This window comes from Monodon monoceros, unplaced genomic scaffold, assembly GCF_005190385.1.
Source record: "Monodon monoceros isolate NGI ecotype Baffin Bay Population unplaced genomic scaffold, NGI_Narwhal_1 Super_Scaffold_18, whole genome shotgun sequence".
NCBI lineage: Eukaryota > Metazoa > Chordata > Mammalia > Artiodactyla > Monodontidae > Monodon > Monodon monoceros.
The window spans coordinates 113,451,783-113,465,076 of NW_021703774.1; the positions used below are offsets into that span (position 1 = coordinate 113,451,783).

The window sequence follows — 13,294 nt, forward strand, 5'->3', positions numbered from 1 at the left end:
ACACATATGGTCACCTTATCTTTGATAAAGGAGGCAAGAATATACAGTGGAGAAAAGACAGCCTCTTCAATAAGTGGTGCTGGGAAAACTGGACAGGTACATGTAAAAGTATGAAATTAGAACACTCCCTAACACCATACACAAAAATAAACTCAAAATGGATTAAAGACCTCAATGTAAGGCCAGACACTATCAAACTCTTAGAGGAAAACATAGGCAGAACACTCTATGACATAAATCACAGCAAAATCATAGCAAGATCCTTTTTGACCCACCTCCTAGATAAATGGAAATAAAAACAAAAATAAACAAATGGGACCTACTGAAACTTCAAAGCTTTTGCACAGCAAAGGAAACCATAAACAAGGCCAAAAGACAACCCTCAGAATGGGAGAAAATATTTGCAAATGAAGCAACTGACAAAGGATTAATCTCCAAAATTTACAAGCAGCTCACGCAGCTCAATAACAAAAAAACAAACAACCCAATCCAAAAATGGGCAGAAGACCTAAATAGACATTTCTCCAAAGATGATATACAGATTGCCAACAAACACATGAAAGAATGCTCAACATCATTAATCATTAGAGAAATGCAAATTAAAACTACAATGAGATATCATCTCACACCGGTCCGAATGGCTGTCATCAAAAAATCTACAAACAATAAATGCTGGAGAGGGTGTGAAGAAAAGGGAACCCTCTTGCACTGCTGGTGGGAATGTAAATTGATACAGCCACTATGGAGAACAGTATGGAGGTTCCTTAAAAAACTACAGATAGAACTACCATATGACCCAGCAATCCCATTACTGGGCATATACCCTGAGAACACCATAATTCTAAAAGAGTCATGTACCAAAATGTTCATTGCAGCTCTATTTACAACAGCCAGGACATGGAAGCAACCTAAGTGTCCACCAACAGATGAATGGATAAAGAAGATGTGGCACATATATACAATGGAGTATTACTCAGCCATAAAAAGAAACGAAATTGAGTTATTTGTAGTGAGGTGGATGGACCTAGAGTCTGTCATACAGAGTGAAGTAAGAAAGAGCAAAACAAATACCGTATGCTAACACATATACACGGAATCTAAGAAAAAAAAAAAAGTCATGAAGAACCTAGGGGTAAGACAGGAATAAAGACACAGACCTACTAGAGAATGGACTTGAGGATATGGGGAGGGGGAAGGGTAAGCTGTGACAAAGTGAGAGAGTGGCATGGACATACATACACTACCAAACGTAAAATAGATAGCTAGTGGGAAGCAGCCGCATAGCACAGGGAGATCAGCTTGGTGCTTTGTGACCACCTAGAGGGGTGGGATAGGCAGGGTGGGAGGGAGGGAGACGAAGAGAGAAGAGATATGGGAACATATGTATATGTATAACTGATTCACTTTGTTATAAAGCAGAAACTAACACACCATTGTAAAGCAATTATACTCCAATAAAGATGTTAAAAAAAAAAAAGTGGAACTGGTAGGATTTTGGTAACAGGTTCAGTGTGAGATGTGAGGAAAAGAAGTTTGGGGCCTGAGGAACTGGAAAAATGTTTTCATTTACTGGGATGAGAAAGATGGGGAGGAGGTTTAGGCTGGTGTGGTCAGGAGATCCGTTTTGGACATGCTAAGTTTGAGAAGACTATTAGAAATCCAAGATTTGTCTATCTGTGTAAACATTCCTTGTATATTTATCATGAATCGATTAGACTTGTTCTCACTCTTGATTACATCAGTTGCATGTTACTGAAATTACACAAACATTACAAAAAGGAAGAAATACCAAAGCAAAAATAAACAGTTAATAGTTTTTATAAAAGCTAAGTCGAATGCTTTGAAGATGTAATAAAAGCAAATAGCTTATAAACATTACCATCAAGCTAGGTGTGGGGAAGACAAATGTAAGGTTGGGTAGAAAATTATGAAAACCTAGGGGGATTTGGGACTCATTGCTTTTCATGTAACTTTTTCTCCTTTAAATAAGGGAAACTGGAAAACCCAGATGATGATTTTGAGGTATAGTTTCTACAACAAAGACATCTCAGAATACCCAGTAGATCCATACTCCCAGTAAAGGCCTTCACCCTCCCTCAAAAGATTGGTCCAAGAATGTGCACACATTCATTTAAAATTAAAATGTCTACATTATCTATATACAATTTATTATGATTCCCTGGTGTGATATCCAGTCACCAAGATAACCCCAAATGATCCCACCTCCTAGTCTTTCCACCCTTGTGTAATCTCCTCCCACAGTGTGTCAGGGTGTGTGACTAATAGAATATGGCACAAGTGATGGTATGTCCTGTTCAAGTCTAGGTTATAAAAGATACTGTGTCTTTTGCCTTGACATCTCTTGGATTACTCACTCTGGGGAAAGCCAGCTGCTGTATTTTAAAGATACTCAGGCAGCTCTGTTAAGAGGCCCACGTGGCAAGGACCTAAAGCCCCCTGACAACAGCCATGCGAGTGAGCAAATCTTGGAAGCAAATCTTCCAGCCCTAGTCAAACCTTCAGATGACTGCAGTCTCAGGACAGACCCTAAAACCCTGGACCACTAGAACCAGCCGTTCCTAAATTCCCAACCCTCAGAAACTATGGGAGATAATGTTCGTTGTTTAAAGCTGCTAAATTTGGGGATATTTTTTTACGCAGCGATAGATAACAAATGCACCCACTTTAACCTACTTTTAAAAAAATTATCCATCTGCTACCACATTAAGCACTCAGTCCTTTTTAAAGTCCCTGGGCCTATTCTCTCACAGTGTTATTAAATAAAAGAATTAGCAAAATTCTAGAAGTCACATATTTCAGGTGCTTTCAAATGTCGAAGTTCTTCTCTATATTTAAGTATTATGGTATTATTTCAGATAGCAAATTACAAAAGTTCTGTAATCTCCTATATATAAGTATACTTTGTGAAAGCCTTTTGTGACACACATAAGAGACAGTTAAAAGCAAAACGTTGAGGTGGTATCTGATATGCCAGTTGCCTTGCTGAGGCTTTTAAGTACAGAATAAAAAGCATCATAGAAGGAAGGTTTCCTTTTTTTTTTTTTTTTTTCCTGTACTGGAATTCAGTCCTTTCCTGCCCAAACGATAAAGGTTACTTAGGGGTTTTTCACTGTTCAAAGGTAGAAAAAAAACAAAAACAGAACCTCATCAGACAAAAGAGCTGAGCAGCCTGATCAAAGATGTCAGTAGCATGAGGAGAGAAAGAGATTAAAGGAGAAGTGGCAGGTTAAAGTATTACAGAATACAGAGTGTAGGAAGAAACACTACATAAAAAATAGAAGTCAAAAGCAAGAACAGTAGGAAAGACAGCTGGATAAACCAAGTGAGTTTATAACGATTTCCAGCGAAGCCCTACAAAGAGTGTAACAATAGGACACTGAGACTCTTGTAGAGGAGTATTTTAGACAAACATAAAAATTCGGAGCGACATGTTTAAAGGGCAAAATATTAAGTTCATGTAGCAGGGTCAACGAGGACGGCATGAGACAACAGGAGGATGGCAGATGACAAAGAAAACAGAAGATGAGACTGAGACATGGATCAGGTTTCCCATTCCATCTCCAACCCTATATCCTTGCTAGGAAAAAATTTCACCCATATTTGTATGGTTCGTTTATTAAGTAATATACTTATGTTTAGTTTAACAGTCTAAAAGTGTAACTATACACATTTATCTATACTGTACAGGTTTATTCTAAAATAAACCTCTTCATTAAAAAGTCCCAAATCGAGAATACTGTTTTTATAACGAGGTAAACCCTTCTCACCATCCGGTATCTTCAGTGGTGCCCAGGCAGCATCCCTCTCCTTGACTAAATGTATCTGAACCAAGAAGTGGTGGGCAAGGGGCATGTCTGAATAGGGAAGGATGCACGTACATCAATAAGATAAATTTATATTGTGTTTGATGGCAATTTTAACCAAAACACTTTAAATTATTAATAAAAAACCACAAGTACTTTGCCTTTATTGATCACAAAACTGTTTTCTCTCCCAGTTAGTACATAAAGAAAACATACTTTTATACTTGATTTCAGTATTTCTGCAGCGTTCTGTGTTCTCCATGCCTGTATATGTGGTCTTATGGAGACTGAAAGCTCCCATAAGGTAGGCAGGGTTTGCTGAGACAAGTGTGACCTTGCAAATATATATGCGCATTGTATAAAATATTCAATACATCAGCAAGATGTACCATCACTTTTTTATTTGGCAGAAGTAGAAATACAGCCATGTTACAGTGCTTATTTTGGCTAAAGAGCCAGTGCTATTTTTTTCTGCTACTGTAGTGTTTCACTTTTACATAAATTAATAAGTGCAGTCCTTACATATAGGAAATAGACACATTTACTGATATCAGCCAAGTAAAGCTAATACACGGTTGTTCTCAAACTAAGCAAAACAATAACATAATATAATCATTAGGAACAAAGAAAGGATGCCCTTATTTCCATTAATCACACACTATACAAATTCTTAAGTCTCACATACAGAGGTATTTCTAAATTTGATTAATCCAAGCAAAAAAATATATATTTTTAAATTCAGCCTAATTCTTACAACCACTTTGAAATATATATTCCAAATAATTTCCTAATATGTGTTCATGTTAAAATAAAGGCAAATTATGTTATGAACATAATTTAAACTTTCTAATTAGGAAAGGTCACAGAGAAGTATGTTAAATGTTACTTTGGCATTCCTATCTCACAGGTTTAAGGGAATGATAAACTAAAGAATTCTTTTGTAATGCAAATAATCACTCCCTAGATAATCATTTAAGTGGAAAATATTACATCTTAAGGCAAGAAAAAGTTTGTAAATATTTTTTATGAAGTCAGTTAATTCAACAAATTAATAGAATCACAATAAATATATACAAATAAAAAAATTTTTTATGAGAAGGAAAAAGTTCTTTGGAGCTGACTATAACACTATGAAAAACTTGCCTTCTTTTTAAAAAGAATCTCATTTTGACATTTAATAAACATATCACAATCCTGCAAGAATAAATAACTAGCCTTTTAGTTGAACAAAGATGTAGGGAAACCAAAATAGAAAAAAAAATCATCAAATATAAATCACCTGAACACTTATCTTTTTTCTTCCAGAAAACAGGAGGAAAAAAAATCCATTTTCTCATGATTAATTCAAGGTCCTCTTATAATTCACATAGGGAAGTAGATGGTAGAACTCACGGTGGCAAAGGCAATATTCTGATAATACTACCATGAAGAAGTGTTAAATAGGGTTTTATCCTAAAAGGCTCTGGACTAATTTACTTACTTTTTATTTTTTAAAACTGCTTTTAACCCAATTTCAAGGCAAACTGAAATTGGAACATATGCCTCAAGTACTCTTCAGTGGTCAGAAATATTTTTAAGAGCTGTTTCTTTAGAAAGGTCAAGTTTCTTCCCTTATAATAGAGAGGGTTTTTTCTATACCTATTACCTTGAAAGTCTATTTGGTCATTCTTGTCTCTTAAGTCAAAGGCCACATAGAAAGCCTCTTACTAAGGTAGTAGCTTCTGAAATGACCAGAAACTAACCAACCTCAAGCACTGAATTTGAGGTTGATATGCTCTTAAATATGGGCAATTTCTTTTTTTTTTTAAGGTGAAGTGTAAAAGAAAAAACACCTTCTGGAAAGCCATTCATCTTACCTGATGAAATAAATTCCCCAGAGTTGATTCATGTACTAGCAGCATTATTAAATAGTGCAATTCTTCAAAACAGATTTCAAACAATATCCTCCTCAAATAAAAAAGTAATTAAGTTTACTTATAGCTTTGTTTATAAAACCACAGCTTAAAACATTCAGCCCCCCAAACAGGAAAATTAACATAAGCAATAACTATCTTGCTTATACAATGATGGGAATAGGTGTGTGCACACGTGTGTACGTGTGTGAATCATTCAAGGCCGGTGGTACCTCAACAAGAAACCAAAATACAGGATACAAATTAAAAAGTAAAATATTACATAATGCAATTTTTAGCTTTGATACCTCTAAAGATATTCCTCCATCAACAATAAGAATTATGAACAGCCAAGTGTTAAATTAAGAATATATGTAATATGTGTAAGAAAAGTCAAGGAACTATATACTCAAAAAATATTAGAGCAGTATTTCATATTGTTTAATGTTGTAACCTACACATTATGGAACACAGTACATGCAAACAGCATAAAGGTTCTGAATGTCCTATTTTGTAACTAATATTACATAAATTTGGCACATATATAAACTTAAAACCTTAAAAGATTATGCTTCTTTCCCCACTTTTCATTTTCTATTCATTCATCAGAAACTAGGCACTTTAAAAATGCATTTAAAAAAATATATTTTAGATCCTTCTGGATAACTCACTCCTAAAATGAATAAAGCCCACTTTAGGAGCAAAATCAACAAATCCAATCTATTGTTTTACTCAGACAGCCACTCTAAATAAGTGGCATATGATTTACACACAAAATTAATACAACTCTGAAAGTATCTAATATACTCTGAAGAACCTTATTCATATGAACAACCCACTTGTTCATACATCTATCATAAAGGACAGGAAACATACTTCCATACCATTAAAAAATATTTTGTTCTATATTCGGGGGAAAAACCTTCAAGACCTCCCTAAGATTCAAAGTATCAATGAATAACTTAAAAATATGGTTATAATATGACAAATTCTCAGTGTGCTAAGTTCTCTGTAGAAACAACTAAAAGCCAGTTTTGCATAAGGAGAAAGAAGAAATGATTTTACTGTATCAAGATTAATACCCTAGGATGTTGGGAGATGGTCTCAAAACTACATGGAAAAATTTTAATTGCCTGTCATAGTTAATAAGTGTTATATTTTTAATCAATATTCATTCAAGGGAAATGTTCTAATCTATACCAAGACAAAAGAAATTTCTTCAGTCTCTCTATTGTAACATAGGACCAACTGTAATGTATTTTGGAAACTTCAGTAAATCTAATATAAACTTGTAAACTTCTCGGTGGCAATTCGTTTAAATGTTCTGTAACGATACTCGGCCATTACAATTTCTTTGATTCAAATACTTAAGCAAATGCACAAGCAATAACATAAGCAGTACGTATTAAACACCACTACTGCCTAAATTTGATTAAACAACAAATAACTTTACAATTAAAAATACATTTTCAGGCAAAGTTAACTTTGTTGACACTAGGAGTAATATATTCTTGCATGTGTGGGCCATAAAAGTCTTGGCTAAAGTATATATATTCCAGGTGCAAAGCATAAAAACAAAGCTTTTGAGAATGAAACTGGACATTTCAGACAGCTTCAAGACAAGTCAATTAACTCCCAAGTACTGGTTTCAATTCAAGCAGTATGTCTGTAAAATATACATTTCACAAAGATTATTACCTAAAGATTAAAAAAAAAAGCACTTTGGATACACTACATGGGGATTCAATGACAGAACTTCTGTGTAAGTACAGTACAATCACTCATTCTTTACTAGGTTTTTTTTCCCTCCCTGAGTCCATATCCACCAATTCTGTATAATATATGTTACAAAATCAATAGTTACCTTAAAATATTTCATAGCACACTGAAATTGTCTGATTTTTATGGTACTTATTGTACTTTGGCTTCTAATAGGCCACTGGGCATAACATGACTATGACTACTTATACAGCTACTTGTATGCCTCATTGCATCGGCTCCAAGATAGGCCATTAAAAGTTCAGTGCGGCGAATAAGCAACTGCATGAGGTCTTCAGCCAAAGTCTCTATACTGGAGTAGCGCACCTTCTCAAAATCAAAAATGTCTTTGAGAAAGAAAAGAACTTGATTCTGGAAAATGAACACAAAACAAATTGGCACTTATTAGACCAAAGTTATATTAAAACTAAATAGTTACTAATATTGTAACAAACAATGAATTAGGGGTCAGTTCCACTACTAATTTCAAATCTCAATAGAAAAGGAACCTTGAACAAGTGATTAAACCTTTTTGGGGAGTCTCATTTTCTTTTTCTGTAAAATAAGGGATAATTACTACCTGTCATTTTTACTACTCAGGGCTGATGTAATGATTAAAAAAAAAAAATCTCGGGAGGGTGGGAGGGAGATGCAAGAGGGAAGAGATACGGGGACATATGTTTATGTATAGCTGATGCACTTTGTTATACAGCAGAAACTAACATACCATTGTAAAGCAATTATACTCCAATAAAGATGTTAAAAAAAAAATCTCTGGGAAATGCTGGTAAATACTAAAGCACTGTATAAACCTAAGGGGCTACTATTAGTCCTTTCCCAATAATTGAAGTTTTCATTGTTACCTATGGGCACTGGTACTACTTTAAGACAGGAAAGTAAACTATTTCCAATAATTATAACTTATAAATTTCAAATGTACCAAAAATGACTTGACATGTGAAAAATAATTTCAGGTCTCAAATCAGTGGAAGATCGTGAAGAAGATTTCACTTCAGTAACTTAATACTTATGCTGAAACCCATTTTAAGCAACTTGTTTACTACTAAGTCAGTCTCGGGTTCTTATGCCAAGATGGAAAACAAGGTAATTCCAAAGAACAAAAAAACAGGAATATTTAACTTCTATCCTACGGAAATCAACTGCTAAGAAGTACTAAGAAGGCACAGTTCATAGATTTCATTGGATTTTATATCTGGAAGGGTCGCTGGCAATCAACCTGTATGGTCCCCTCATTTTATGAAGAGGAGGAGGACAAAGCATGATTTGCCCACAACCAGAGTGCTCATTAATGGCATACTTAATTCCCAGTCCAAACTTTTCCCTCTAAACACATACCTTACACTTGAGGGGTCAAGTAAATTAATCAAAAATTGAGTTTTCAATGACAGGAAAAAAAAAAAATGTCCTAAACCATTTACATAAATGTTACATTAACGGCACATAAACAAAATAATTTAATTTTTTAAGTGAAGGGTGTAGAGTAACATCCAAAGTTTCAAACATCAAAAACTTTCAAATTCATACTTGATTATGTTTACTTTTATTTGCTCCTTGAAACTCAGCCTAAATTCAGGACTATTAAATAGTGAGACTTTTCTTGGCACTGTGCCAGGCAGAAATTTCTGCAACAAGCTGCAACTTGTGTTTTGGTAAATTTAAACTGCTGACTTTGGAATACAATTTTAAACTCCCACCTTATTTCTCACAGCTGGGATTTTATCATTCATGTTACCTTTAACTAGAACTTATTTCTAAATTGCCACATGTGCAATAAAGACAGATATTATTTGTTTTACAAATTTCAGAAGTGTCCAGGCATGCAGAACCGTCTATAGCAATTTGTTTAACATTGTAACACACATGAGAACATGTACACATTACAGAAGGAACTGATAAGGTGAATGGACTTGCTGAATCTTCTCCAGGATAAAACACCAAATCTATACAATACTGTTTCACTGGCATGGGTGACTTTTATAATCTTATATTTAAATAATATTCTTCTACAAAACCAAAACCAAACAGAATAAAACTTTATCCGTTTTTCAGTTTAGAAAAAAGAAATGATTCAATGACTGAACATACCTTAAAGAAGCAACATAAGTCATAGAGAGAATTTCTAGGACCCAAAAAACCCCAGGCTAGGACAGGGCTGATGTGCTCACAAATGGCATAAAAATGGGCAAAAAATCCATCTGGGATCTGTTACGAAGTAAAGGAGAATCAAGTTATTTTTACCTTCTTGCATTTGCTTGCTATCCATCATATGACCAGCTCTTTTTGAGGACAGACCAAGGGTCAATGATAAGCTAGCCTAATAAGACAGTTAATACACTTAACAAGTAACTGTTAGAGTCACAGAATGCTTTAAGTAGATTTCATATCCTAGCCAACAGTCTCACTTTGCTGAAAACATTATTTCTTAAAGGCATTTTTACCTCATAAAAAAGCAATCACAGTGCTGTAACCAAGCAATAACAAGAATGCTACAATGTTCCTTAGCACTATAATTTTTAGGATGAATGAGACCAACATGGTTTTAGCTAGTTCAGTAGAATTTAAGAAATTCTACTCAATCACTTAATTAGATTATCTGAAAAAGACTAAAATGAATTTTTAATTGATTAAGCACAAAAATATGCTTACTAGAATTCTAACTTTTAGTTAAGGAACCAGATATTATTGAAGCATTTAATTAGGCAATGCACCTTCTTGTGAAATAGTAATACATACAGTTGTGATTTAGGAAACTCTCTAAGTTTATTAATAACTTTCTAAATTTCCTTTGTTAAATAACATCCTGTGAGATTTTGTCATAGCATCTACTGGGGATAAGTATGCCTTAAGATCCTGTCTCTTGGAGGAGTTATCTTCTATTTTACAGGCTCCAAGACATCTTTTAAACCTCAAATTAAAAATATATTATAACAGCAGTTACTATTTAATGAGTACCCACTATATACCAGATAATATGCTAGGTTCTACTTAATTTAATAAAACGTTCCTGAAAAATTAGGTCATGTTAATATATTTTAACATGTAAAAAGTGAGACTTCAGAGGGGTTACAAAACCTATCCTGGGCTTCCCTGGTGGCGCAGTGGTTGAGAGTCCGCCTGCCGATGCAGGGGACATAGGTTTGTGCCCCGGTCTGGGAGGATCCCACATGCCGTGGAGCAGCTGGGCCCGTCAGCCATGGCCGCTGAGCCTGCGCGTCCGGAGCCTGTGCTCCGTAACGGGAGAGGCCACAACAGTGAGAGGCCCGCGTACCGCAAAAAAAAAAAAAAAAAAAAAACCTACCCTAACTCACATACAGCTAGTTAGTAAAGGCCAAAAAGTTATCACGGATACATGGACTGTAGTCTAAGAGGTTCTGCATATATTAAAATTCTAAATCCCATACTTATATTAACTATATATATTAACTATAATAGGAATTCAGACAGGTATGAAGTTAGCATAGGCTGAAGTAGAAGAGTCATGCTTCACCAAGGAATAACGTGAACTGAAACAGTAGGTAAAATTTATTTAAGTAGACAGGATAGAGTATGACATTCCAGGATAGGAAATAGTTCCCCAAGACGTAAGATATATAGCTATCTGTGGATACAGGAAGAATATTAGTCCAAGGCATGAGATTTACACTAAGAAGTAAGAAATAAGGTTAGGTATAATGATAATAATATTACTATCATTATTATTATGGAAACTACTACTTATTAAACTCTTTTATATTTACTCTTAATTTTATGTTTTATCTCATTTCGTCTTTACAGCAGCTCTATGAGGCAGGTATTAACTTCATTTTGCAAACAGGAAAACTGAAGGTCAGCTGACAGTAACTTGCCTATGATCATAATAGCTAGTGCGAAAATCAAACCTAAGTCTACAAGTCTGTTCCCCAGACCTAAACCAGTGGTTCTCAGACGTTAGAGTTTCTAATCATTTGGGGAGCTTGCTAAAAACACAGGGTCTTTAGAATCATTTTTTATACAATTTTTAAAGGTTACATTCCATTTACAGTTATTACAAAATATTGGCTATATTCCCCATGTTGTACAATACAACCGTGTACAACATCTTTGAAACAAGAATTATGCAAATATATGGTTTCCAGAATTATTTTTAACAAGCACCTCCTGCAGATGCTGTGAGAACTATGCTCCAGAAACACTGCACTTGGCAATACTATCTCAAAGGTATAAGGCTCAGACTTAGAAATATGGACATGACAAAATACTGTAGGTCAGTGGGCAAATGATAATAAAATAATAATAACCTACAGGTGCATAACGCACTGTGTCCAGCACTGTTCTAAGACACTACATTAATCCTCAAAAAACCCCATGAGGTGGAAACTATGCTCTTCTTTAGAGATGAGAAAACTAAGGCATAGAGAGGTCAAGACTTGCCTGAGGTCATAGCTGGTAGGTGGCATCTGAATTCAGGCAGCCTCACCCCAGAGTCCATCCTCCTTTACCACAGGAGTGTATGTGAGAGCAGTGTGTAGTGGGTGAGATAGCCTGGAGGGTGCGGAGCGTGCGAGCAGGATATGACTTTGAGATGTTTTTTGGTAGGTGCTCTCAGTTGAATAAACCAGCTAATCAATCGTCATTTCTCAACTGGATTACATGAAGTGGAATCCACTATGCTAAACAATTTTTTTTCTTTTTTTTTTTTTTTGCGGTACGCGGGCCTCTCACTGTTGTGGTCTCTCCCGTTGCGGAGCACAGGCTCCGGATGCGCAGGCTCAGCAGCCATGGCTCACGGGACCAGCCGCTCCGCGGCATGTGGGATCTTCCCAGACCGGGGCACGAACCCGTGTCCCCTGCATCGGCAGGCGGACTCTCAACCACTGCGCCACCAGGGAAGCCCTAAACAATTTTTTTAATCTTAAAATATCATTAAGTGAAAAAACAACAAAAAAAAGTCTATTAGCGCTGTTTGCAACTTTAAAAACAGAGAAGCCAACCCAGTGCCAAAAGATCACTCATCTAGCTTGAGGGACAGTGCTTATGAGCTGCCATCCCCCGCTGAACACTGACTCACAAGTTTCTTTGACAGGAGCTTCAAATTACTTTACAGAGAACTCCAAGACATAATGAATTTTACCTTCATCTGTTGCCTTTTCTGTTTCAACACTGACCAACAACTTGAAGCCACAGCCTAAACATATACAGAGGAGAAAAAGCAAGATTTAAATTTATAACTATATAAACTTTCCATTTAGAAAAGAGTGACTTTAATTAGAAATTCAAAGTTTAAAGATCTAAAATGTTTAAAACATTAACTAAAAAGAAACAGTCCATGCTCCTTCTACTGTTTGTAAATATCAATGAAAAGATGTTTATAAATTTTAAAATTAAATACAAAGCCACTAAAAGAAAAAGGGTGGACTCCGGTGACAAGGAACTTGGTAATTATAGTTCAAGTAATATTTTTTTCTTCAAGAATAGTAGTGCTGGAAATAGCTGTGAGCTGAACCAACATTCTTATTCAAATAAAGAACTAAGAAACATAACCATAATGACAGGGACAAAAACACCCAAGTGGATTCTGAAGGAATCTGACCCTACTCTGGCATGACCCCACTTCGATCAACGTCACTGTCCCAAATCAGTTACAGAAATGGAGACATGTATCTTTTATGGTTAAAACATACTTTGAAGGAAAAGTATTATACTATATATATTTTTTTTCCTCCAAAAATATATATATCGTCTTTTCACTGAAACTGCTATATTTGTTTAGTCATAGAGCCATTTCAGTTACAGATAATTTTTTGTTAGGCCTGAACTAGT

General features: G+C 35.2%; 1 protein-coding gene across 3 annotated transcripts in view; it reads right to left on the reverse strand.

The window, feature by feature from the left end:
- Nucleotides 1–4,215: 4,215 nt before the first annotated feature.
- Nucleotides 4,216–13,294, reverse strand: part of MIGA1 (mitoguardin 1) — a 91,368-nt gene continuing 82,289 nt past the window's right edge. For 2 of the 3 annotated variants that reach the window (XM_029229995.1, XM_029229994.1), the window contains exons 14-16: nucleotides 12,606–12,659; nucleotides 9,581–9,697; nucleotides 4,216–7,846 (exon numbers count right to left, since the gene is read on the reverse strand). In XM_029229995.1, the coding sequence (XP_029085828.1) occupies nucleotides 7,628–7,846; nucleotides 9,581–9,697; nucleotides 12,606–12,659 (390 nt within the window). In that variant the 3' untranslated portion in view covers nucleotides 4,216–7,627. The remainder of the gene's footprint in view (nucleotides 7,847–9,580; nucleotides 9,698–12,605; nucleotides 12,660–13,294) is intronic. The other variant, XM_029229996.1, reaches the window with a different exon arrangement.